The sequence below is a fragment of the Dendrobium catenatum genome, unplaced genomic scaffold, assembly GCF_001605985.2.
Source record: "Dendrobium catenatum unplaced genomic scaffold, ASM160598v2 original_scaffold_280350, whole genome shotgun sequence".
Taxonomy (NCBI): Eukaryota; Viridiplantae; Streptophyta; class Magnoliopsida; order Asparagales; family Orchidaceae; genus Dendrobium; species Dendrobium catenatum.
Genome location: NW_021598742.1, coordinates 66,572 through 93,480, shown reverse-complemented (window position 1 = coordinate 93,480; position 26,909 = coordinate 66,572). Strand labels below are relative to the sequence as shown.

The 26,909-nt window shown below is 39.0% G+C and overlaps 1 protein-coding gene across 4 annotated transcripts in view; it reads right to left on the bottom strand.

Moving 5' to 3' along the window:
* LOC110093688 (hypoxia-inducible factor 1-alpha inhibitor) overlaps nt 1-26,909 on the bottom strand; it is a 67,153-nt gene that overhangs the window by 36,572 nt on the left and 3,672 nt on the right. For 2 of the 4 annotated variants that reach the window (XM_020818655.2, XM_028692795.1), the window contains exons 3-8: nt 25,442-25,525; nt 24,932-25,087; nt 24,663-24,731; nt 24,367-24,493; nt 12,078-12,150; nt 11,796-11,912 (exon numbers count right to left, since the gene is read on the bottom strand). In XM_020818655.2, the coding sequence (XP_020674314.2) occupies nt 11,796-11,912; nt 12,078-12,150; nt 24,367-24,493; nt 24,663-24,731; nt 24,932-25,087; nt 25,442-25,525 (626 nt within the window). The remainder of the gene's footprint in view (nt 1-11,795; nt 11,913-12,077; nt 12,151-24,366; nt 24,494-24,662; nt 24,732-24,931; nt 25,088-25,441; nt 25,526-26,909) is intronic. The other 2 variants (XM_028692794.1, XM_028692796.1) reach the window with 2 other exon arrangements.

Below are 26,909 nucleotides of genomic sequence, written 5' to 3'. Positions count from 1 at the left end.
CTTAATTAATAATTAATTAAAAAATTATATAGAAAAAAAATATATAATCCCATACTCTCCTTCTCGATGTCCTGTGTGACCGGTAAACCACATAAGCACGCTTTAGTGGCCGTGGTAGAGGAACCCGTGCGACACCTACAGACGAGGTAGCGAGTGACCCCTCGATCACATGTCAACACGACAACCCGCGGAGTACGTACTCTTCTAAACTCAAAACCTTGCTTCAATATTCGTGGCAAATTGGAGAATGTCCTAAGCACCTTTATTGGCCATGTAGGATGGAACCCCGGTGCGGCACGTGTGGCAAGCGGGGTCACTTTTAAGTACCGGCGGGGAAATTAAAAATTGTCTCTTTTTCAAAAAATACTTTTAAACCCAAGCAACCTTAGTGCGCGTGGTGGAGAAAAACAATAAAACACCCGCGCGTCTCACAACCGTGCCGTATATTTATTTACGTGGCGGTAGGCGGCCTCTTGGTTTTTCCCTAAACGGGGAGACGCCGGAGGCTGCCGAAATTTTGTCTGAACACAGACAAGGTTGAGAGCAAAATGGATTTGTGGACTTGACTTAACTCGATTAATCAAACTTGAATCCAATAAAAAGAAATGTGCAAGTGAGATGGAACTTGATTATACATCAAGTGGATTTGAACTCGAACTGAAGTCAAATCTGGAACAATTTGAACATGGACTTTGGTTTGGACGACATGAAACTGGACTCTACAAGTACACAGTTGACTTGATTGAACTCAAAGGACAAGGATGTGACTTAACATATTAAGTGCAAACTTGAACAAAGATTTAAATATCAAGCTTAATCAAGAAGAGTTTGAATCAAAGCTTTGAACATTTAACTCATTTTTGATCAAATGAGAAATATGACATTGACTTTTAAACTCAAACAGATTTGAGTGTGATTATTGTGGACAATTAACTTGATCTCTACAGAGATACCATCGGGGATTTTTGCAATGAACTTGTTTTGAAACCAATTTGAATGACGCCAATGATACAAACTTGACTCAAATGATATTGCTTTACTTAACTTGATAAAATTTAATCAAATGAATAATAATATAATGATTTGATTTGATTAACTAGCACTAAGCTTTCAAAATGAGAAAAGAAAAATACTGCAATTTGAAAGGTGAAATACCACAATTGTCTTATGGAGTTTGAGAATAAAACCATAAACATACAAACATGAGACTCATGAAGGTGGGATCTCAAGATATCAACATAAAACAAGAGCCAAGTGGGAATGCAAATCTAACTTGGTAGTTAGCATAACTAAGACGAAATCAAGCAAGGAATTTCATTAAAATGATGATACAATATTTCCAATAAATATAGACTACATTTTCAATTCAATGCATATGAAATGTACAAACTTGTGATCAAGAATTGCAAGGGTGTTTACTCTATAAATGTGATAGCATAATAGTGCTCAGAATTGCAAAATCTAATATGCAATTAAGCGATCAACAGCTCTGAATACTATCTTATCATGTAGTATAAGGAATAAATGTGAGATGATTTCAAAAGTACACAATGTACAATGGACATGATAGGCTCTAACAGTCAAGAATAACTAAAAGCAAACACATCAGATATCATGCATTAAATACGAATTGAGGAAAACAACAATGGGCTTGAATATCCGCTAAGTCTATTGACGAAGACATTTGTATCATTTCATCAACTACAACCAGAGAAACAAAGTGAAGATCTGCCAACACATATTCGCTTCTACGAGTACAAATGTTATGTGTCAAACATGCACATTTGGGTAGTGCAAAGCTTCCAGTAAATGCAGTATCCTAAGTCATTTCCGTCTGGTAAGGAATACATCTACTGTTCCACTCATAACAATACCGAATTGTACTACATGAACCATAACAACTACAAGAACTCAAGCGATTACGATCAAATGCGGAGATTAGTTAGTGCACTATGACCCGCCTACAAAAAATCAACAAATAAGGCATACAGCTACCTGTACGAAGCAGCGAAACAATTCTATCAGAAGCTCCACCCACCGGACTACAACCGTCCGTCACAACAACAGAAGGAGTCTATTCAAGAATACCCCGCACGTGTCCATGTAATTATGATACACAGAGCTAACTAAAGGGGGAAATACAATTCCAAAGCCCCATGGCTCCGGCGGCGTTTATGGTCACACGTGACGTCTAGGTGAATCGCGGAGGTGAAAGTGGAATCAGCTCGAAACGATCCTTTATACGAGGTCATAGAAGTCGACGGTCGAACACAAACACAAATATTACTGTTTATGAGCCGACGTTTCTATTTTTGCTCCCCCAAATACATTATATTAGGCATTAGGCCTGTAATAATATCGAATGTACTAATAAAGGCACGAAGCCTACGAACCGATCTCAGTCAATAGCTGCTGAGTTGAACAAGGTTGCAAGCTTTAAATGGAAATGACCCGAAACCCGAGATGGCCGTGTTGAATGCAATCTAAACCGGGGGGTCTCACAAATACTTTCAATTGTCTCAACTGAAGTTCATTTCAAATACTCCATAAGCTCAACCAAAATACCCATAAAGATATCCATAACTCCATAAAAACCCCAAAATCCAAAAACCCAAAATCCAAAAAGCTCCACAAAAAGCCTCAAATTTCCAAAATTGAAAAATGAAATACTATGCCAGCAATTCAACCATCGCAATCCTGCGGGTAAAATCTAACTTGCAAAAACATGCCTAGTCGAAATTCACTCATCGCAAACATCTCTGCCGAGGATGGTACTTCCTTAACTGGCATAGTTCACAGCAGCAATGGCACTGCAGATAAATATGCCGGAAAAGGTAACCAAATAACTAAGGAAAACCAGACAGTAGATTAAGAGAATAAATAAAAGAAAAGACCAAAAAAATAAAAAAACAGAAATAAAGAAGACGAAGTATAATTAAAAAAAAACCAAAAATGAAAAAAAAAGCACAAATAAAATATAAACCAAAAAAGAATTCTCTTAAATAGGTAAAATACCTTGAAATAATGAATCAATAAATAAGACTCGAAGTCGGCACAAAGCCTCTGTATCTATAAGGTGGATTATAAATTTGTCCCCTTAGACAAACTTCACCAGGCTCTACAAGCGTTCACTTCGGACGAAGCATACCCATGGCTGCGACAAGATCTTCTTCAGTTGGGGCTCGATCCCTCACCCTCTGACTAAGCTAGACCAGACACGATGGCCGGGGATGACCGGAACATGGGATCTTTGATCAGGCCCATCATCCTTCCCCACAATCAGTCATTTAAGTGCAGGATGGATGGTGAAATTTCTACTTAATACAAAACTCCCAAAATTCCCAAAACCATCCAGTTCTCAAATTATAAATCAAAACCCATTTCCAAATCAATTATCTTACAGTATCCTAAACCATTATGTGCTACTATGACTGCCAGAATGCACGTATTTACTATAGTATTGATCGACGACTAGCCTTAATCGAAAGTTCTCTCTCGTGATCGAGAGGAAATAACGATAGGGGCTTGCCCGCCTATAGGAAACCAAATCAGATCAAAGTCCTCGCAAAATGAGGGCGAATCTCGCTGGGTAGTTGTCTTATCTACCAACCCATCTGCTTCCTAAAATTTACCTCGGAACTTGTTCAGTTAAATCTCGCTCGCGAACGAAAGAGCACGGGCCGACGGCGAATTTATTCGAGCCCACAGCTATCTCTATCCTCTTTGTTAGGTTCTCCTATCGTTCTTCTTGCTTTCTTTCGTTTTCCTTTTATTCTCTTGATCCAATTCATTCACGCTGTGGAGATTTGAGTTCACATATGGCGAGTTTGGAGTTCATAGTGGAATTATGCGACAATTATTTCCCACATCTCTGCCTTTAGACGGTCTTCTAACTTCCTTCCAGGAACTCTCTACTTACCCCACCTTCTTGAGCCCCACCCAGCACCCGCCTGGCTGAAGCCACATCTGCCAGCCTCTGCCAGCCCACGTCCCTACCACAGCCTCCAACGGCGGTGAAATTCCACCCGGCCAACCCCCATCCATATCCCGCACCCTGCTGGCAGGCCATCTAGCCACCGGCCTAATCCTTGCGCCGAGCTCAGGGATTTTCAAATCTCTATGATTAATTGACTTTCCCTATTTGTCTTCCTGATTGGAAGTTCTTTCATGGGAATTAACCTAAATTAAATTCTAATCCGTTTTCCTCACATATTTATGCATTCTTTTTGGATTTTCTATAATTAAATCAATACTGACGTAAAATCAATTTGTATATTATAATAATAATAATCATGGCCACCTTATGATTTTTATTCCTTTCCTTCACCTCTATACGTAGTGGCCGGCTCCCCTTGAAATGGCTTTTCTCTCTCCTATTTTATTAATTGTCTCAATCAATCTTCATATATCACTATTAAGATATATAATAAAATAACAAAATACAAAAAAAAAAAAAAAAATAATAAAAAACATAAGCAGCTCTAACCGCCCATCAGCCATATTTGGAATTAATTTGACTTTTCAAATTAAATTTCCCCCTACACCTAATTGGATACATCTAGAGCTCCAATTCTGAAAGTTCTCTACCCCTAGTCCACCCGACGTCTCTCTCCCCTCACTCCGAATCCTCACTTCCGGGTTGCTTCCCTTGCCCTCCATCTACAAGCAAAAGGGATGTATGCGGATCGGAAATTGAATGGAACTTTGGATTCCTGTTACAGACGACGAGATCAAGTCGCAGCCTCCATCACCTCTTTGATGTGGCTTCGATTTCGACGACACATGAAGATTAAATCGATCGTATCCCATATACATCATAGTGGATGTGATAACGAGCAAGAATCAAAGGACGTCTGGTCATCCTTGACACCGCTCCTTCTCCACACTTCGAACCCACTTCTAAGAACGACGATCTTATCTCGCTTCTTGGATGACTCAGTTCTAATGTGGAGACTCTTTTTCCGCTTAAACCTAGACTATTGGCGATTATGGGTCAAAGGTTGAAAGTTCTTCATTATTAAGCGCTGGATTCTTGTTTATCGTACGTGTTTTACAATTTATCTTTGCTTTTCTAAATTGTTTGGTTAACCGACCTTGCATCTTTTTTGCACAAGCGAGGTACCACAAAATATGCGAATTTACTATATATCAAACCAGTTATCAATCAACACAAACTTTATTTTGGATATTTTTTAATCTACTCTCTTAATTTCTTAAAGTAAATCCACCGAATTGTCTAAATTAATCATCACCACTCGTTACTCTCCTAGGAAAAACAAAACTACCTATTTAATGCAGCTACACAATCAAAGGAGAATCTACTAAATAGTCTCTAACTTCAACTATTTCCACTCCAAACTTCTCCAAAAACGCTTCCTAATATGATCTTTTTGTTTCAACGCAGCGGTTGTGGTCATGGCAGGAGGAAGACTCTTCGCTCTCTGTTTCGTAAGCGGTCCGATATGACCAGGCTAGACCATCAGTGGATAGTCTAACAAATCTAAGGAATGATAAACCTACATTGTAAGGGCATAATAAAATTCAGTGTACTCAAATATACAATTGCGGGCTTCAATTCCATCCATAGAAAATCCAGAAAAACAACACAAAGCTTAGCACATCTCTTTTAAGGTTAACAAAGTTTATCTTTACCAACTAGTTTTGACCATGATATGACTAACGCCTTTAGGTCATGCCCATGAGCTTGAATCACAGCTTAGACATGTTTCAAGCATCAAGCCTATTTTTTTTACTGTTATGAAGATCCTTCTTGCAGTAAAAGGCATCCAATTATTAATAAAAATATACCCTTGGCTTAATATCACCATCGACCATAATTAGGCATTACTTGGTGAGGGTATCCATTGATTCTAAATTGGAACGATTATAGGATATAACTAAGGCTCATGTGACTCAAGCAATTCACAAACAAGCCTATCTTGACTTATTTTAGTTGATTATTCAATAAGGCTCTAATCTAATGCTAACAGTATAATAGAGTTTGCATACGAAGTTATATTCCCACAACTGAAACAACCTAAACCTACGGGCACTTCCTCTAACCAGTCAAATATCAACATAACTAAACTTAAGAATAATATCAGGAAGGAAAAGGATTAATGGTCCTTTTTTTTTTAGGTGTCAGCAAGGCCATTAAATATACAATATATTAGAAGAGGCAAAATGCAAAATCGCGTCCCTAACATCCTTTATATGAAGACCAGAATATCTAAACTATAATAGCATCATATTTGATCTCTCAAGTCTTAAAAATAAATCAAAATAATCCAATAATATTCTTTAAAGAGTTGACCAATGACCCAAATGACTATTTACAATATTTAGGTTCGAGACATATTGTCTTATCATAAAAAGTCAGAGATATTTTAATCCAGTTTTCCTATACCTAACTTAGTAAGGCCATACATACGGAGACAAAAAGACATTTATTTCCTGCGATGGCTCATTAAACTGGCTCCTTAAGTCGATATTCTGAGTCACTCCAACAAACTCAAGTTGTCAAACAAAGACGGGAAAAAGCAGAACAACACAAATCATTTGTGTTTTAGGAAGAACTACTAGTGGTGAGCAAAAAGATATTATGATTCAAATTTTTACTAATCTGTGCAGAGGTTAACAGTATCAGAATGTATAAAAGGAGATTTTTAGTAGAGCACTATAAATCATTTCCTTCTAATTTAATGACATCAGAGAGAAAAAGACAGGTGGGCAAAAAGTAAATCTTACCAACCTCAGTATAAAGATAGATCACGATGAAGAACAATCCTTGTGAATATCCTGAGTCAGCGGCTCTACCATGCACTGAAAAGTCAGGATTTACTAGATCAAACGCACTGCAGGTGACAAACAATTCAAACAATATTAGACTTTAAGCTGAAAATCTGGAACAGTTATTTTAGTAACAGAAAGACAAACGATTAACATATTTTTGCATAGCAGATACATGGCAAACATGAGTTCGCTATTAAAAAATCAAAACTGAGATGTAATCGTACTATGGTTTTGATGCTTCTCCATATAGGCCATTGGTGTATAGTAAGGGAGATGAAGAAGGCGCCCATAAAACAACTTGAATTACACCTCATTGACAAAAAGACTTATTCAGCAATAACATGGTATTCACAGAATCAAACTCAATAACAAAGAGACCATATTTTCATTTCATTTCACTCCACGAAAGTCAGCTTTAAATGCAGATAAGAAGTCCTCACAATAATATATGAAATCAAATCAGTATTGTTATGTAAATAGACAATTGATGAGGACATCACCTTGTAGAGTCTAGCAGAGGTGTGGTCATCGACCTACAAACGCCACGTATTGCACCGTTTTATTTTAGATATGATGTAGGCAGGGGGGTCAAAAGATGAATATTTGTTCTTTGGGGCTGCTTTGTTTGTCTCAGCGGTTTTGGTCTTGGGCTGCTCTCGATCTTTGGTCTTGGCTGTTTTTTGGTTTTGTGCTGAAAATTTTGGATAAGTTGGTTTAGCTCAGAAATGTTGAATGTGACATGCTCCATTTAATATAAAAGGTTTCTATTCTAATTTCCAGCTCAAATGTGAATGGATTTGGCGATTATTCCTCATTTTGTGCCTCCTCGTGGTTTCTCTTGGTGGCCCTTCGTTTATCCCTGGTTGTTTTCCCGGCTGCGCTCTACCAGTTCCTATGCTGCTTTCTCGTTTCCCCGTGGTGGCTGTTGGGTTTTTCTGCTGGTTTCCGCCCATGTCTTGCATCTTGGTTCCTTCCCTGGTAGCCTGTACATTGGATGTATTGGCTGATTTGGGTGGCTTTTCAGCTGCTGTGCCTGGTATGCCTTTTGTTTCTATTTCTTTTCTTGAATTGGTTGGAGGAGTTGTTGGCTGTCTGGTGCCCTCTTTCTCTATAAATTAGAGATTTTTGAAGAATAAAAAGGATGTTATGTAGTGATTTTTGGATCTAAACTGCGGTTTCTAGTATATCTTGCGAGCTATGCCTTTTTCTTCCTCTCTTTGCGCTACAGAAACTTGTCGAGCTTGTCCTCTCTTCTTCGTCTCAGCTCTAATCTACTTCTTCTATCTACAAGTCCCGCGCCCTTGTTATCCTTTTCCAAAGAACTTGAAATGCAAATTTAGGTTTTTTATTATATAATTTGGTTGTAGTCGTTTTGTAAGTGAAGTTTGTAAGTCATTCTCTTGTTATAAAGTGAGTTTTTGGTAGTTGTTGTATTGTTGTCAGTTTGAATGTTTTGTGTTCTTCTCTTTCTTATGAAGGTTTAGTTCTTACTTGCAAAATTTAGGGCTTTTTCTCAATGTTTTTTCTTGCAATTCAGATTATCATTGTATTTAGATTTATTATTGAGTATAGTTTATTATATTTATGAGTTTTATTAATACATTTTTCCTTTTAAATGCCTCACTTGAGCGCTAGTCACATGTATGCGCAGGGGAAGTTGGTCTTTTATATTTTCTTCATTGTATGGCTATTTAAAGCTCCTTTCCTTCTTTGAAGAGATGATGATATATAAAATTTTTTTCTGCAATTTGTATTTAAGAGTTGAGGGTCTTTGAGAGGATTGAAAGTCCTAAGTGAGTGAGCGTAGACCACGCAAATCGAGCAAGCGTCCTAGGTTTCGTGGTTATTTTATGTTTTTCCGTTTTTGCCCTTATGGACATTGAGTCGCTTATGTAGCCCAAAAGGGCATTTGTGTCATTTCTTGTTATTTCATTTTGGTCTATTTATATGAGGCCTCATGCATTGTAATTTCAGTTTTGGATGAATGAAAAATTTGACATTTCTTGTTCTCTTTGTGAGTGTAAACCTCCACGATCTCTTAGTGAGTTCGTAGGAGAAGCTAGATCTCTTTGTGAGTTCTAGGTTCTTTCTTGCTCTACTATTTTCCTTTATTTCTCTTGATCACTTCGTCGTCGTGGAGATTCGGGTTGAAGCATTTGTGGAAAATTGGAATTCCCTCTTTGAATCTGTAAATTTTCCCTACCTCTTCCCCTCCCTCGCTCATTGCCGCCGCCCCCCATCTGGCCGCCAACTGCCCGCCGGCTGCATCCCACCTCCGGCCAAGAGGCCCGGCCGCCCTTCCTTAGCATCCATCCAGGCTTGCCGCCGGCCCCCTCCCATGGTTCCAGGATTCAAATTTCAAATTCTCCTTGAATCCTTTACTACTTTCCTAAATTAATTCCTTAATTTGAGGCCCTCATATTAATTAGATTTCAATTTGAATTTGAAATTCAAATTAATCCTAATTAATAGTCCTCTTATTAGGAAACTCCCCTTTTATCAAAATCTGAAATATAATTCAGATTTTCTTCAATTTCTTGTTTAGCCATGTGGGCCCCACCTGTTTAATGTTATTTCTCTTCTCCCTCTATGCTTGGCCGGCCCCTCTCTTTGGCTTTTCTTCTCTCTCCAATTATATCAATTGCCTCCCATTAACTCCCCTAAGCCCTCATTAACTGCCGGCCCCTCCATTGGAAATTAATTTGAATTTTCAAATTAATTTTCCCATCCCCCACTTCTCTCCACTAGAATTCAGTTTCAGAAAATCTGAAATATTTTCTGAAGTTTTTTTTTACTCTCCCACCCGAGCACCTCTTTGGGAATTGGCTTGCTTTCTCCACCCAAGTCCTTCCTCCCAATTCAGGAATCTGACATTATTTCAGATTTGATAATCCTTACTTCCTCTCTTGGCCTCTCCACCCTAGCCGACCACCTCCCCTCTTCTCTCGAATGCTCCATCAACTCCCGGCAAGAATGCATGGCGGAACCCAAATAGAACTTTGGGTTTGTGCGACCAAGATCAAGTTGACATCCTCCAATCACCGTTCTTTGACGTGGGCTTCGATTTTGATGACACTATTGAAGATTACATCGACCGTATCCATTACACCTTAGTGGATGTGATCGACGAGCAAAGATCAAAGGGACGTTGGATCATCCTTGGACAACCGCCATCCTCCACCACTCCGGCCACCTATCCAAGAACGACGATCTTAGGCTCTTTCTTCCTCGGAGTGACCTCGATTCTAATGTGGAGACTCTTCTTCCGCTAAAACCTAGACTAGTTGAGCGTATGGGCTCCAAAGATGAAAGTTCTCATTATTAAATCGCGGATTCTTGTTTATCGTCATAGTTTTACAATTGATCTTGGCATTTTCTTAAATTGTTTGGTTAACCGACCTTGCTCTTCTTTGCCTAAGCGAGTTAAAAACCAAGAATTTTAATGATCAACCATTGTTATAAGCAAAAAATTTATTTTGGGATTATTTTGTTAAATCTACTCTCTTTAATTTCCTTAAAGTAACTCCATGCAAATGTTGTTTCACATCACTAACCCTAGGAAAACAAACTATTTAATGCATACAATTCAAAAGGAAATCTCTAAATAGTCTCTACATTCAAATTTCCCTCCTAAACTTCTCCCAAAACCTTCCTAATATGCTCTTTTTGTTCCGTTCGGTTTGATCGGCATGCAGGAGGCAGACTCTTCCGCCTCTGTTTTTCGTAAGCCGGTCTGATATGGACCGGCTAGACCAGTCCAGTGGATAGGTCTAACACATCCTAAGGAATATAAACCTACATTGTAAGGGTAATGTAAAAATCAAGAAGCTCATATACCATGCGGGCTTCATTCCACTCCATATAAAACCAAGAAAACAAACCAAAGCTTAGCACATCCTTTTTAAGGGTTAACAAAAGTTTATCTTTACCAACTAGTTTGACCATGATATGCCTCCAACGCCTTTTAGGTCATGCCCATGAGCTCTGAATCACAGCTAGACATGTTTCAAGCATCAAAGCCATTTTGTTTACTGGTTATGAGATCCTTCTTGCAGTAAAGCATGCCAATGTTTATAATAAAATCATACCCTTGGCTTAATATCACCATCGATCCATATGGCATTACCTAGGGTGAGGGTATCCATGATTCTAAATGAACCATATAGGGATCATAACTAAGGCTCATTGACTCAAAGCCTAATTTCACAACAAGCTATTGACTTATTTGTTGTTGATTATCAATAAGGCTCCCTAATCTAATGCTACAGTGATAATACGAGGTTTGACTAGAAGTTATATTCCCACAAGCGTGAAACAACCTAAACCTGCGGGCTGCCTCTACCCAGTCAAATATCAACCTAATAAACTTAAGAATATATCCGAGGAAAAAGATTAAAATGGTCCCTTTTTTTTTTAGGTTCAGCGGGCACATTAAATATAAATATATTTTAAAGAGGTCAAAATGCAAAATGGTCCCTTAACTCTTTATGAAGGACCAGAATAATCTTCAACTATATAATGATCATTTTGGTCCCTCAAGTCTTTAAAAATGAATCAAAATAGTCCCATAGTTATTCTTTAAAGAGTTGAATGACCAAAATGATCATTTAATATAGTTGAGACCATATTGGTCTTTCATAAAAAGTCAAGAGATCATTTTAATCGTTTTCTCTATCCTAATCAAGTAAGGCATACATAGAGAACATAAGAATTTATTTGGGACTGGTCATTAAACTGGCTCCTAATGATATTCTGAGCCAACTCCAAAAACTTCAAGTTGTCAAAAAAGGCGGAAAACAGAAGAAGCAAAATCCCAATTGTGTTTTAGGAAGAACTACTAGTGGTGAGCAAAAAAGTATTATCGATTCAAATTTTATAATCTGTGCAGAGGTTTAACAGTAATCAGAATGTAATAAAGGAGATTTAGTAGAGCAGCTAGCCATCATTTTCTCTAATTTTAAGACATCAAGAAAAAAAAGACAGGTGGCAAAAATAAATCTTACCAACCCTCAGGTATAAAGAGAGCATCACCGTAATGAAGAACAATCTCTTGTGAATATTCCTTTGAAGTCAGGGCTCTACCATGCACTGAAAAGTCAGGATTTACTAGATCAACGGCACTGCAGGTGAACAACAATCAAAACATATTAGAACTTTAAAGCTGAAAAATCTGGACAGTTATTTCTAGTAACAGAAAAAGACAAAACGATTAAACAATTTGCATTACAGATACAAAGGCAAGAACAGAGTTCGCTATTAAAAAATCAAACTGAGATGTAACGTACCTATGGTTTGATGCTTCTCCATATACAGGCATTGGGTATAGTAAGGGAGATGAAGAAGGAGCCCATAAAACAACTGAAACCACCTCATTGACAAAAAGACTTATCAGCAAATAAGCATGGTAATTCACAGAATCACACTCAATAACAAGACGACCATATGTTTCATTTCATTTCACTCCACGAAAATCAGCTTAAATGCTAGCATAAGAAGTCCTCACAAAATAATGAAATCAAATCAGTATTGTATGAAAGAATCAATGATGAGGACATCCAACCTTGGAGAGTCTACCAGAGGTGTGGTCATCGACTTACGGCCACGATTGCACCGTTTTACTTTTGATTATGATGTAGGCAAGGGGGGTCAAAACAAAATGAATATTTGTTCTTTGGGCTGCTTGTTGTCTCACGGTTTGGTCCTTGGCTGCTCTCGATTTGGTCCTTGGCTGTTTTGGTTTTGTGCTGAAAATTTTGGAACTAAGTGGTTCTAGCTCATAAATGTTGAGATGTGACTTTAGCTCATTAATATAAAAAGGTTTCTCTTCTAATTTCAGCTCATAATGTGAAGTGGACATTGGCATTTTCCCTTCATTTGTGCCTCCTCGGTTTCCTCTTGGTGCCCCTTCGGTTTACTCCCTGGCTGTTTTCCCGTGGCTGCCTCTACCCAGTTCCTATGCTTGCCTTCTCGGTTTCCTCCCATGGCTGGCTGTTGGGTTTTTCCTGCTGGTTCCGCCCCCATGTGCTTCCTCTTCGGTTCCTTCCCTGGTAGCCTGTACATTGATGTATTTGGCCTGATTTTTGGGTGGCTTTTCAGCTGCTGTCCTGGTATGCCTTTTGGCTTTCTATTTCTCTTTTCTTGATTGGTTTGGAGGGAGGTTGTTGGCTGTTTGGCTGCCCTCTTTTCTCTTATAAATTAGAGATGTTTTGAAGCATAAAAAGGATGTTATGTAGTTGATTTTTGGATCTAAACCTGCGGGTTTCTAGTATAGCTTGCGAGCTAATGCCTTTTCTTCCTCTCTTTGCCAAAGAAAGCTTGCGAGCTTGTCCTCTCTTCTTCGTCTCGGCTTCTAATCTACTTCTTCTATCTACAAGTCCGACGCCACTTGTATCCTTCTTCCCAAAGCAAATGAAATGCAAATTTAGGTTTTTTATTATATAATTTTGTTTGAGTCGTTTTGTAAGTGTCAAAGTTTGTAAGTCATTCTATTTTATAAAAGTGGAGTTGTTTTGGTTTATTTGTTGTATTTTGTCTAGTTTTTTGATGTTTTGTGTTTCTTCTCTTTCTTATGAAGGTTTAGTTCTTACTTGCAAAAATTTAGGGCTTTTCTCAAATTTTTTCTTGCATCAGATTATCATTGTATTAGATTTATTATTGATGTATTAGTTCATTATATTTATGAGTTTTATTATACATTTTCCTTTTATGCCCTCACTTGAGCGCCTAGTCACATGTATGCCCTAGGGGCAAGTTGGTCTTTTATATTTTCTTCATTGTATTGGCTATTTAAAGCCTCCTCTCCCTTCTTTGAAGGATGATGAATGATATTATAAAATTTTCTGCACTTATGTATTTTAAAGAGCTTGAGAGTCTTTGAGAGATTGAAGTCCCTAAGTGAGGGCAGCGTAGTACCCACCAATCGCAGGAAGCGTCCAGGTTCGTGGTCTTCCCCTCCCTTTTCCCTTAAGCGACCAGCCATCATCGCCCCTCCCCCTCTCTCAGCCAACCTCCGCACCCCCACCTCCCCCTAGGCCGGCCACTCCTTCCTCCCCTCCAACCGCCGGCCACAAAGGCCTTGCTCCTCCCTATAACCGTCAGTCAACCAAACCCTAGATCCACAATTACCTAGAGTTACTACTTGCCGAATACATCCCATTATTAATTGGGAAGATATTTGAATTTAAATTCAAATGAATTTAAATTTCAAAGCTTTTCCTAATTAATAAAATCTAATTTTGGAAAGCCCCCAATCGATGCAAATCTGAAATTAAATCAGATTTAATTTCAAATCCACATTCAATGAATGCGGACACCCATTAATCCCTCCCCTAATTCTAATGCCTAAGATTGGGAATTAATTGATTTCCCAATCAATTTCCCCCTTCCCCTTGTAATTGACGGCCTCACACCCTTCCCTCTCTCTCACGCGCCGGCCCCCCTTCCTCTCCCTATTTCCTATCTAATGAAAATACCTCATTAAACATTCCCATCAATCCATTACTTCCCCTTCAAGACCAGCCGCCCCTCCCTTCCCTCTTTAACTCTTTGGGATTCAAATTCAAATCCTCTAATTAAACCTCCGAAGGCATCTTGTAACTGCTATTTTCCATCCCCTTTGTCAACTACTTGATTTTTTTTCTCAATCTAGAACCATCTAGTTGCAGATCGACAGCCTACACAGTTGTTGTCCAGACTCCTGGTCATCTTTAAGGGTGCTGTCCCGTATCTCCATCAAGCGAAAACCTGCCGACCTGCTATCCCGATAGTCATAGTGCTGTCAAGTAATTTCAGCAATCTCCTATTGATGTCCCGCAGTCCGGAAAGCCTCCAATTGCTGACCAGAAGCTCCAGTATCTTACTAGTAACCATTCCCACATCATGATGAAGGTAAACTCTCTTCCAAGTCTTATATCTTCTAAGTTTATCCTTAAATGTGGTATCATAACAATCTTGAAAAGTTCTCCACAAGCCAACTTTACTAAGAGTTGAGTGAGGGATCTCTTTTCATAGTGACTAATCAATTATTCAAGCATAGCATACATGAAGGATATTCAACGAGAAATCGATCTTAACTTCTAGTTGTGTGACTTGGCCTAAGCTCGTTTCACCCCTTTCTCGTTTACGTTTATTGTTTAAAATCACTACAAGTTTAATACGTAATATTGCTCTCAAATAAAAACGTCCAACTTCTTATTTAACATTACCCAAGCATTTAAGTTCTACATCAATCAATAGTCCGAGGAAAAGTAACAGGATTAAACGTTTTGAGATTGAACATTCATTCTACCTAGGGAAGATGAGAATGAGGGGGTAGAAAGAGATCATGAGAAAATTTAACATGGGATTGCACCGGATAAACCATTCAAAACACTAACTGCAAAGTATTATTAATTTTGAAGTCGGATACTGTTGGTAAATTTGGACAAAGCCCCCTTATTTGTTGTAATTGAAACCATTTAAGGAAGAGTTCCTAGTTGTTTAATTCTGGCTATAAATGAGTGGTCTTTGAATTCAAATACCACATGTCTTTTCCTTTTCCATATTCCACCCAAGCCAAACTCAAACTCTGTTTTCTTTCCAAACTCATCTTCCTTATTCATTCCATGTCCTTTACATCCAAATCACTGCTGATAGAGGAGGAACAAGTAGAAATAATGGGGCTGATGTTTATGGCTCTAACAAAATAGGAATGACACTTGCTGATGTTCGTGTGTATATTCTTTTCAATTTTGTTTCTTTCTTGTTGTGTTTGTGTACTGAATGAGTGAATGGTGTATAAATTGTAAAGGGGGCAGAAACCAGAAAATCAAAGAATGATTTTCTCCAGTCTATTTTGTTCAGAAGCTATCAACATAAATTTGACAGAAATTGGAACTTTTTTTATCATATTTAGACTCTTTTCAAATGGAAAGTTGGAAACAAATCAGGATGGTTAATAGCAATCATGGATTACAAATGAAATACATGTGAAAAAAGAATAGAATAAGACATCACAAGGAAACAGAAGAATTTGATCTTGCAGAAGCTAAACAACACTTCTTAACAACGGTGTTAGAATTGATAGCACTAGGTCTGATAAAGATGTCCAAATTCCAAATTCTTTTCGATTATTAGTCCCATGTAAGTAAACTTGAATATATCGAACTTAATTTTGAACAAGGAAAATGGATTCAAACTCATATTTAAGTAACCTCAACTTTTAAAGCCAATGATGGATCGCCGGAAATTTGCTCAAATAAAAAATATTATTTAAACATGTTAGTTAACATTTAAATGAAGAGCTAATAGACCATTTGGCTTATTAAACATGAATCCACAAGGCCGCATGAGATAATATTCCCTTCACCACTCATTTAATTTTTAATTTCAAGTGGACTCCAAATCATTTCAACTTTAATCATAAAAAATTTGAGCCTAGCCAAAATCGAATAAATAATGAATTGAGCGAGCTTGACTCAAAAGTTATCAATCCAAAGTCAGGTTTGATTTGAGTTTAACCTAGTTAGAGTCAAAGATAGATCATATGAATTGGAATCATTATCAACTATGCATGATATCGATCACAGAATTGTTCTGGATGCATTTCATCAGACAGAATGGAACTCTCAAACGGACAATTAATCTTTCTTACCATAAAAAATGTTAACAAGAGATTGATTACGGAAAAAAGAAAAATGATCTTGATGTGAAACTAAATGCGGTGACAAGAATTGCAATTAAGAAATAAATAAAAGTTATTAACTTCGCATACTATCAATAAAATATTGCTTACTCAAGTATAAGTTCAAGAAAGCGTCATGAAAGATTAAGCAATAGTAATTGATTACACTTCGAGATTACAAGAACTTGCAAAAGAATAACCAAAGATTTAAATAATGCAAATAGCCAACTATAACAAAGACACACATTTAAAATCTAGATCCTTCACCTCGAGGTCCTTTTATCACTCTTGAAAGTGGAGGCTAGCGGAAGAGGATCGTAAGCACGCTTAGAGATACCACTATTACACAAGTGATGCCAAGAGGACTAGTCGCCGGGGAAGAAGCAGGAGTTGGGGAAGCGGGTGGATGGCCGTTGATGCTCCACTCGTAGTCCGGAAGTTGCTCGTCGAGAATGTCCACGAGATGGGGGATGATCCGATTCAAATAATCTTCAATGGTGTCGTCATAACCAAAGCCGACGTCAAAGAACGGTTATCGGACGACGTCGATGTCTCCTTGGGAGTTGAGTATGAATCCGTGATCAACTTCGGGATCCGCCATGCATCCTCACCAAGGGTTGAAGGAACACCCAAAAGGAAGAAGAGGAAGAGAGGAGGTGGCGGCTTGGAGGGGAAAAGGGTTAGCCGGCTTGAGGTCTAGAAGGGGAATCGGCTAGGGAGGGAAGCCAAGAGGAAAGTGCAGGGAAATCTGAAATAAATTCAGATTTTGGGAAGCTAGGGGAAGGATTTAATTTGAAAATTCAAATCAATCCTAAGAGGGAGAGAGGGGCGGCAATGGGGAGAGATTTGGGGCTGATTTAGTGGGGATTAGGAATTAATTTGGGAGAGAGAAGGGGTCCATAGAGGGGCCGGCCAAAATAGAGAAGAGGGGAGGGGGTTCGGTTTTGAGGTGGGGCCCACTGGATTAATTAATAGATTTGAGTAAAATCTGAAGTAATTTCAGATTTTAAACAAAAGGAATGTTTCCTAATTTACATGTAGGCAATTAAGCAACTATTTGAATTTCAAATTGGAATTGAAATCCAATTATGACGATTGTCTAAAATTTAGGATTTATTTTTGGAAAGTAAGCAATGCCTCTTGGGGAATTTGAATTTCAAATTCAAGATCCAAGAGGGAGGGCCAGCGGGTGCAGAGGTGGAGGGGAAAATTGGGGAAGGAGGCCAGCGGCTGGGAAAGGGGTTTGAGTGGTGGAGGCCGGCGGCTTGGGCGGCCCAAGGAGGCCGGCGGCTGGATGATTTTGAGGGAGGGGAAAGCTATGGCCAGAAAATCAAGGGGAAGACTTGGAAAACTTAGATGAAACTTCAAACCTCATGCATCTCCTCCACTAGTACTCACAAAGAGATCTACAAGCTCCACCTCTTCAAGAACTCACAAAGAGATCTTGAAAAGTGACACGAACTCACAAAGAGATCAAAAGAGAAAAATTTCATTCATTCCAAAAACTAAAAACTTACATTGCATGAGGCCTCATATAAGTAGGTCAAAACAAAATAAAAACTGAAATGACACAAATGCCCTCAGGGCTACATAAGTGACTCAATGCCCATAGGGGCAAACTAGGAAACAAGAAATACAAGCATAAATAAAATGCCAATAAATCAGAAATAGAGGTTCTGGATCGTAGCCATCGATCTGCGTCTCCGTCAATGGTACACGTGTCGAAATCTGATGTCCTCATCAGATCTACTATTTAAACCGTTGAAACTAATGTTAATTAGCAGAAAGGTTTCGATATCCATATTCATTTAGAAAGAAATATAAGACGGGAAACGTATTCCACAAGCTATCTATGTCCTTCAATATTTTATCCGGCACCTAAAGACTAGTCGTAGTACAGGAATGTGGACTGCAGAGACATGCAATTCCTAGCAACAAGAAAGGGCTATTTGTTAGGAAATACCCAGATATTTCCTCCTGAATTCAGGAAAAAAACAGCCCCCTTACACCTGATTCGGAGGAAAAGATACATAAAAAAAACAAGCACAACAACCATATTTGATGAAAGAAGAACAAACTCAAGCAAGATACAGTTGGATCTTCAATTGAAGAAGAAAATCCGGCTCTCCCCACTTTCTAGATGCCGCTAGAGCCCTCACAAGAACCAAGAATAGCAAACTACAGCAAAAATCAGGATAAAAATCTCACCCTAGCCACCAAAACCTACTTAAACATGCAATCCTTAGGTAAATCCCAAAACAACCCCATCTATTTGAATTTTCCCTCCTAAAACTCCCTTAATTCTCTCTAAATTAAGCTATTGGATCCCACTTGAATGGGGCACAAGCATAGGGGGCAGAACATGCATGTTCTGACTCTGATAATAGTAAATCAGTCCGGTTTGGACTAGTTAGACTGGTCTATCAATACTCCCCTCCCAAAGAGCCACCTTCTCCTCAAGATGGAAAGAGGCAAACGGATGCTTCACCCTCTCATATGGTTCTCAAGTGGCATCATAGTCAGGTAAGTTCTTTCATTTGATCAACACTTCCTTTGACTTGTCATCTCCCTGACTAACCCCTTTAAGCTTAAGTGGTTCCAAAACCACCTCCAAATCCTGTGTCAGCATTTTTGATAACTCTGAACTAACTGCATAATCCCCCACAGCTCGCCTCAACTGTGATACGCGAAACACTATTATATGGACGCAGTCGGAGATAACTTCAAGCGATGCGCCACTGCTCTAATCCTTTCCAACACCTCATAAGGGTCAAAGTATCTCAAAGCTAGCTTCACATTTCTTCTGTTGGCTATTGTTCTCTATATGTAAGGTCACAACTTTAAGAACACTCTATCTCCAACAACAAACTAGATTTCCTTCTTGTGCCCATCTACCTACTTCATAATTTGTTGAGCCCTCAGTAGGTGTCTTTTTAACTCCTCTAGTACCCTATCCATTTACTCTAAGTGCTGCTCTACTAAAGATACTAGTGTGCGACTTTGCCCAAAATGTACCAAATAGGGTGAGTCTCTCCTGTATAGCACATTAAAAGGGGTCATCTGGGAGGTCGAATGGTATGAAGTGTTGTACTAGTATTCTTCCCATGCCAGCCACTTAGCCAATACCCTAGGTGTTTCTAAAGCAAAACATCGCAGGTATGTCTCCAAGCTCCTGTTCACTACCTCTGTCTGCCCATCTGCCTAAGGGTGGTAAGCGATGCTCCTCTTCAATATTGTCCCCTCTAGCCAAAAACAGCTCCCTCCAGAAATGACTGAGAAACACCTTATCTCTGTCAGACACTATAAACTTTGGTATCCCATGTAGCCTGACCACCTCCCTAATAAAAGCGACAGCTACTGTCACTATCGTGTAAGGAAGTTGCAGGGGAATGAAATGAACATACTTGCTCAATCTATCAACTACCACCAAAATCACCGTATACCCTTTCGATCGTGGTAGCCCATCAATGAAGTCCATGGTAACCTCCTCCCACACCCTGCCAGGTAGAGCAAGGAGTTAAGGTAATCCCCCATGAGCCATGGCCATGTACTTGTTCCTCTGGCACACCTCACATTTAGCCACCATTTCTTCCACATCCTTGTGCATCCCCCTCCAATACAGCTTCGCTGCCAGTCTTTTGTACACCAAAGTGACCTCCAACAACGCTCCCGTGGAACTCTTGCAATAGTAGAAGGATATGAACTGAGGTCCTGAGCATCACAAACCTCCCCTTGTATAGCAGTATCTACCCCTCCAAAGAGTAACACGGATGGTTGGTCATCCTTCAGAAGATCTGCTATGATGTTTCACAACTTCTCATCCTGCATACTCTCCTCTTTGATAACTCCCCAATCCAATATCAATGGTATCGACATTGCCAACTCCTGGAGTTCCCCCATGCATCTGGACAATGAAACTGCCACTTTGTTCTCCAATTCGAGCTTATATTGAATCTCAAAATCATAGCCTAATAGCTTGATGACCATCTTTGATATCTCTGATGCTCCTCCATCACCATCCTTTGCTCCAAAAGGAACTTCAAACTCCTCTAATCTATCTTAACAATGAAATGTCATCCCACCAAGTATGGTAGCCACTTCTAAATGGTTAACACAATAGCCATCAATTCTCTCTCATAGACTAACTTCAACCTAGCTCTGGCTGCCAAAACTTAGCTGAAGTAAGCTATGGGTATGTGATTCTGCATGAGCACGGCCCCCAACCCATATCCAAATGCATCTGTCTCCACCACAAAGATCTAACTGAAACCTGGTAGAGTTTAAACGGGCATTTTAGTCATGGTCTTTTTCAATCTCTCAAAAGCCTTTGTATCTGTCTCTCCCCATATGAAATTATCATTCTTCAGTTGCTCATTAATGGCCAAGCTATGGTGATGTAGTAACTCACGAATCTCAAGTAGTACCCTGTCAATCCTAGGAACCCTCTTAGCTCTCTCAAATACCTAGGTAGGAGTCATTTTTGCATTGCCACAATCTTGGCATGATCAGCAGCCACCCCCTCCTGAGAGATCACATGCCCCAAGTATTCCATATTGGTCTGTGCAAAGCAATATTTCTTCAGTTTGGCCCTCAGCTGATGCTCCCTTAATACTTCCAAGACCACCCTTACATGCTCCAAGTGCTCTCCTATCGACAACTATACATTGATATGTCATCAAAGAAGACCACCATGAACTTCTTGAGATATGGTCTGAAGACACTGTACATGAGCAACTGGAACGTGGTGAGGGCGTTTGTGAGTCCGAATGGCATCACTAAGAACTCGTAATGTCGCTCATGTGTTCTGAAAGCAGTCTTCAAAATATCCTCCTCCCTCATCCTGATCTGATGGTATCCCGACTTCATATCCATATTGGTGAACACCACTACACCACATAGCTCATCCAGTAGCTCAACAATCACTAAAATGGGAAACTTGTCCAGTATAATCTCCTTATTCAAGGCCCTGTAGTCCACACATAATCTTCAACTCCCGTTATTCTTCTTGACTAATAGGACTGGACTAGAAAAATGGCTCACACTTGGTCTGATGATCCTCGCCTCCAACATCTCTCGAATCAGCTTCTCGATCTCATCCTTCCGAATTTGATAGTAGCAATAAAGCCTCACACTAATCGGTGACACCCCCTCCCTCGAGACGATGGCATGCTCCTACTCCCTTGGTGGAGCTAAGCCTTGAGGTGACTAAAAAACCTCACCGAAACGATGTATGAGAGTTGTACTGGAAGAGGAATGTCCCCCACTTCCTCTAGTTTTCACCCTTCTAAGCTCTACAATTCCACCAGAAAGCCTCCTCCCACCTCATGTATGGTCCTTAACATGGATTTGAGAGATGTCATGGCTTTGGAGACAACCTCACATCTCTCTTGATCACCATTCTTCTTCCTTCCACCACCAGCTCCATCGCCAATGATCCCCAATTAAAATTGGTATCTCCCAAAATCTGCATCCACTTCATCCCCAGGATGACATCAATGCTCCCTAACTCAAATGGCAGAAAATCCTCCCACACATGAACCTCACGTATCATCAGCACAACTCCTCTACTCATCTCCACCTTCCCAATGCCCATCATCACCCCGTAACCCCCGATGTCCAACAATTTCACTCACAATTGATCAACAACCTGGTTGGAGATAAAATTATGGGTAGTCCCACCATCGATCAGCACCACCACCTCTCTATCTGTTATTTCTTATTTGACCTTAATGGTATGATTCAGAGTGAACCCCACCACTAAGTTTAAGGTGACTTCTGCCATGTTAAGGTGTAGCTCTTCCTCCTCTTCTATCACTGCCTCTCTCTCACCTCCCTCCTCGGCTTCCACATCATCACAGATGGCGAGAACCTGAAGAGTTCCATCGTTACATCTATGCCAAGTGTGTACTCACATCACATCTGAAACACAGTCCCTTCACCCGTTTCTCCTGTAGTTCCTTCTCAATAAGCTTCATGAAATTTCCCACAAATCCCCCTTCTGTAGGCTTCTCCTTTAGAGTATCATGAAGGCTTCCTAGTGTTGATCCTTGGGAGCTAAGAATGTGATGGTCATCCTGTATGAACCTCCTGAGCTACTGCCTATGGGCCCCCTTTCCAGATAATTATGTTGCTCCACTAACTGTGCCAACTCTATTGCCTCTTCCAAGTCATGAAGCCTCATCACCCTAATCGCCACCCGGATCTCTAGCTTCAGCCCCCTCATGAAGTTCTCCTCTAAAATTGTCTCAGAAAGGCGATCTAATCAATTAGCAAGGTACTTGAACCTCTCCCAGTAATCTGCCACCGAAACATCCTGTGTCAAGACAAAAAATTGCTCGTAAAAATCTCCTCTCCTGCTGGTTCGAAAACGTTCCAATAAGCATTCCTTGAACTCCCTATAGCATCGTATGGGTTGTCGCATGTCCATCCACTGGTAACAAGCCAAGGTCTTCCCCTCCAAGCATAGGACCACTGCCATCAGCCTCTCCTTCGTCAAACCGTCAATGGAGAAATACCTCTCCATCTAGTATATCCACTCATGTGTATCATCTCCCTCAAAGGTGGACATCTTCAGCTTCCTCACTCTCGTATCACCTCTATTTCCTCTGAATACTCTATAGCCTCCCATTCCCTGAAGGGGAGGTGCTCCCAGGTGTCTCGATCCTCCCTTCTGCGCTCGTACCCAAATCCTTCTTTGAAATCCCCCCTCCTTTCAAAATTAGCACCCCTGTTGCGCTCATACCCAATACTCATCTCCTCCCTATAAATAGTCTCTAGTGGAGGTATCACATCTTCTCCCTCTAAAATCTCCACCTCTTGATTTTTCCCTCACCTAAATGGATTGGGGTTTCCTCCTCTTCCTTGGCTACCGGTGGCTTCCTTCATTTCTGATGTCGTTGTATTGGGTTTGGCTTCAAGCAACTTCCACAACATTTAATCCACGATGGCGAATTTTCCATTCATCTTTTCAAGGATGGATGCAAACTGATTTTCAAAATCTAATTTCAGTTGACCTATTTCACCCTCCAACACTTCCACCTTCTTTCCGGCCATTGATACCCTAGATCGAAGTGCTCTGATACCAATTTGTTAGGAAATACCAAGAAATTCCCTGCTAAATTCAGGAAAAAAACAGCCCTCCTGTAAGCCGATTTGGAGGAAAAGATAGAGAAATCACAAGCACAACAACTATATTTGATGAAAGAAGAACAAACTCAAGCAAGATACAGTTGTATCTTCAATTAGAGAGGAAGATCCGGCTCTCCCCACTCTCTAGACACTTCTGGAGCCCTCATAAGAACCAGGAACAGCAAATTACAGCAAAAAACAGGATACAAATCTCATCCTAGCCACCAAAACCTACTTGAACATACAATCCTTATGTAAATCCCAAAACAGACCCTTCTTTTTGAATTTTTCCTCCTAAAACTCCCTTAAGTTTCTCTTAATTAAGCTAGTGGACCCCACTTGGATGAGGCAGCAGGCATAGGGGATGGAACATGCCTGTTCCGCCTCTAATAATAATGAACCGGTCCTATTTGGACTGGTCTATCACTATTCAAACCTACTGGGGGGTTTTTTATGATAGTAGATTAAGTGTAAGTTCAACAGTAACAGTCCTGTGTATGCAATCAAATGAAACCTAATTTGCAGGAGGTTTGTAAAACGAATCTCCAAATGTGACAACAAGGAACTCAAACCTTCTAAATCTTCTAACCTATCACCTACAATAGTCTACTTGAGCTTCAGATTCACCAATCCGACATAACTCAAGGTCATTCAAAATGTTATGTTAAGGAAATGTAATAATTTAGCTGCTGGCGTGAAAAAAAAGCATAAAATTCACCGTATAAAATGAAATCAATACCACAGAATGATTGTAAAAGAGAAAGGCCTCAAGTAAAATACCATACCTCGTTTACAACCAGCAACAATGCAAAGCAGATTATGGTGTGGATCATAGTGCGTACTAGATCTAGAAGAAGCCCTATTCATCCATAAATTGATCGATTCTATGGTATTGTTTCCCAGAAAATTTGGCTGCAATATTAAAATGATTGGATAAAACAGCATGGGTTAAAAATGTTTGAATGTATTTAATTTTCATTTGTGAATAGAATTTTCAAATAATAAACAAGTAAAAATAGATGCATAGATATATGAATGAAATCAAAGCATGCAAAGGAAGTGGTAAAGGTAAATCACCGACCATTTCTAAATCACCTCTCAAAATTTCCAATGGACAGGTCTCTTCAATTTTGGCACTCAAAATGGGGACCTGCCAGAAATAATTTGGTCAGCAAGCATGTCCAAATTCAATTTGATCCATTTAGTTGCATCCATCATGTGATGTCTCCATCATTCATCCATGAATTCTGGATTAAATAATAAAGAGGCAAATGAGGAAGCCGATGATAAAAATAATTAAATAAAAAAGAAAGTAACACAAGTTCTCAAAAAAGGTCTTTAATTTGTTACTTGTGCTAAATAAATAAAATCAGGGATATCCAATAAAGATGTTTGTTCTTCTTTAGAATAAGCCAGCTCCATATCCATATCTTTTTTATTAGAAGTACTCGCTTCTTTCTGGTAAGATTTGCAAGATGTGATGAAGGTGGAAAAAGGAACAGGAACCTACATTAAAAAAATAAACAATGTGCTTAATTCAAGATTATGTATGAGAGATAATAGGTTGTTATGTAATGACCAACATGGCATTGAAAAACAAACAATAACAAAGAAAAGAGTCAAAATGGTCCATTGACTCTTTATGAAAGAGGGAAAGGTCAAAATAATTCTCGACTATATTAAAGGACAATTTTGATCCATCAACTCCTTAAACAATGGGACTAATTTAATCATTTGTTGAAGACTTGAGGATTCAAAATGGTCATTTAATATAGTTGTGGACTATTTTGATCCTTCCTAAAGAGTCAAGGGACAAGGGACAATTTTAGTCATTTTCTCAACAAGAACAGCAATGATTACCCTCTCATGGCTTCTAAGGTCTCCATAAAAAACTGGGGCTGATTTGGACAGCATAGCCTCCACAACAGCAGACCCAGCTCTTTCCTATGATAACAAAATATTTTTGGAATGAGATATTTCTAATGAGATGTACATTACAACGACCATCATAGAAATAATTAAAAGCTCTTCCCATTATGTCCATGCAATAAGTACAGCCTCACGCTAAGCAATCAACAGAAGAGTGTCCACTAGTGTGGTCAGCAATAAACAACAGCATAGTCTTTCAAAATTTTGATCGTTTTCATCAAAACTCGAATATAATACCCACTCGTGTGGCCACCATTGCTATTCATAATATAAAGCCCAGCTTATGTATGTGCATTTTTAGTAACTTGAGGCCTCAAACATGAGCAATATCCAGCCAAAAGAGAAGCAATGAACTGATTAATTCTTGGCATGGAAGCAATAGTAATGCCCTTAATAAAAGAATATAAAAAAAAAATATCTTAGTTATTAAAATTCAACTAAGAGACCTCTCAAAATCTTTCAAAGATAAATATCCTAAACTTCCTCACAAAATACAGGCGCCAAGTGCCAAATATAGATAGATTTGAAGATTCAGCACTATGAAATTAGCAAAATGATGACTCGAAACATTATAGATGTTATATGAGTAGCCTATTAGGAAATAGTCTGCATGGTCTGGACTAGCATAGCAGAGAGCAAAAGAAACATCCAAAAAATGCAGGCAGCTAGAATCAATGTCAAAGGTTTAAGAAAGAAAAATCAGGATCAAAGGTAATTGAACAAAAGTTGCGAATGAGGATTTCCACAAAGAAGTTAATATAACAAGTAGCACTCAACTGGAATAACTGGGCAAATTGATTCATTTAGGCAGAACCAAATAGCACGATAAGGCTCTTAATAATAATTATGATGATCATTAATGCTCAAAACATTAATCCTTGAATAGAAGCTAAAAAAAGTAATACAGAATTATGTACACAATCTCTATGGCAACAAAAGTTTTCATTCCGGACATTATAGAATAAGTTGTTAGGTCATAATGCATGCCTGCCGCTACTTTCTGTTCCCAAAGCGTGAGGGAATGATACAATCGTTATAACTATTTAGTTAGTTTCCTTTTGTGTTTATAGTCTCTTTAATTATTTTATATGCATTTAGTTAGGCTTAACTTGGTTTGTGCTAAGATTATCATAATCCACCTAATTCAAATCCTATATCATATAATATATTGATTTGAATCAATGAAAAGGTAGTGTCATCATCCAAAATATGATATGGTATCAAACCAGTAGCAAATCCCTTAACAAGTAGCCTGATATGCTAGGAAGGCCAAGGGGAAGCTATTTAGAAGGTTCTTAATCAAAGGGAGTTGTTAGGAAGGTTTTCTAAGTTATGTTGAATTTATTTAGGAATGTTTCCTAAATTATGTTTAATTATTTAGGAAGGTTTCCTAAATTAT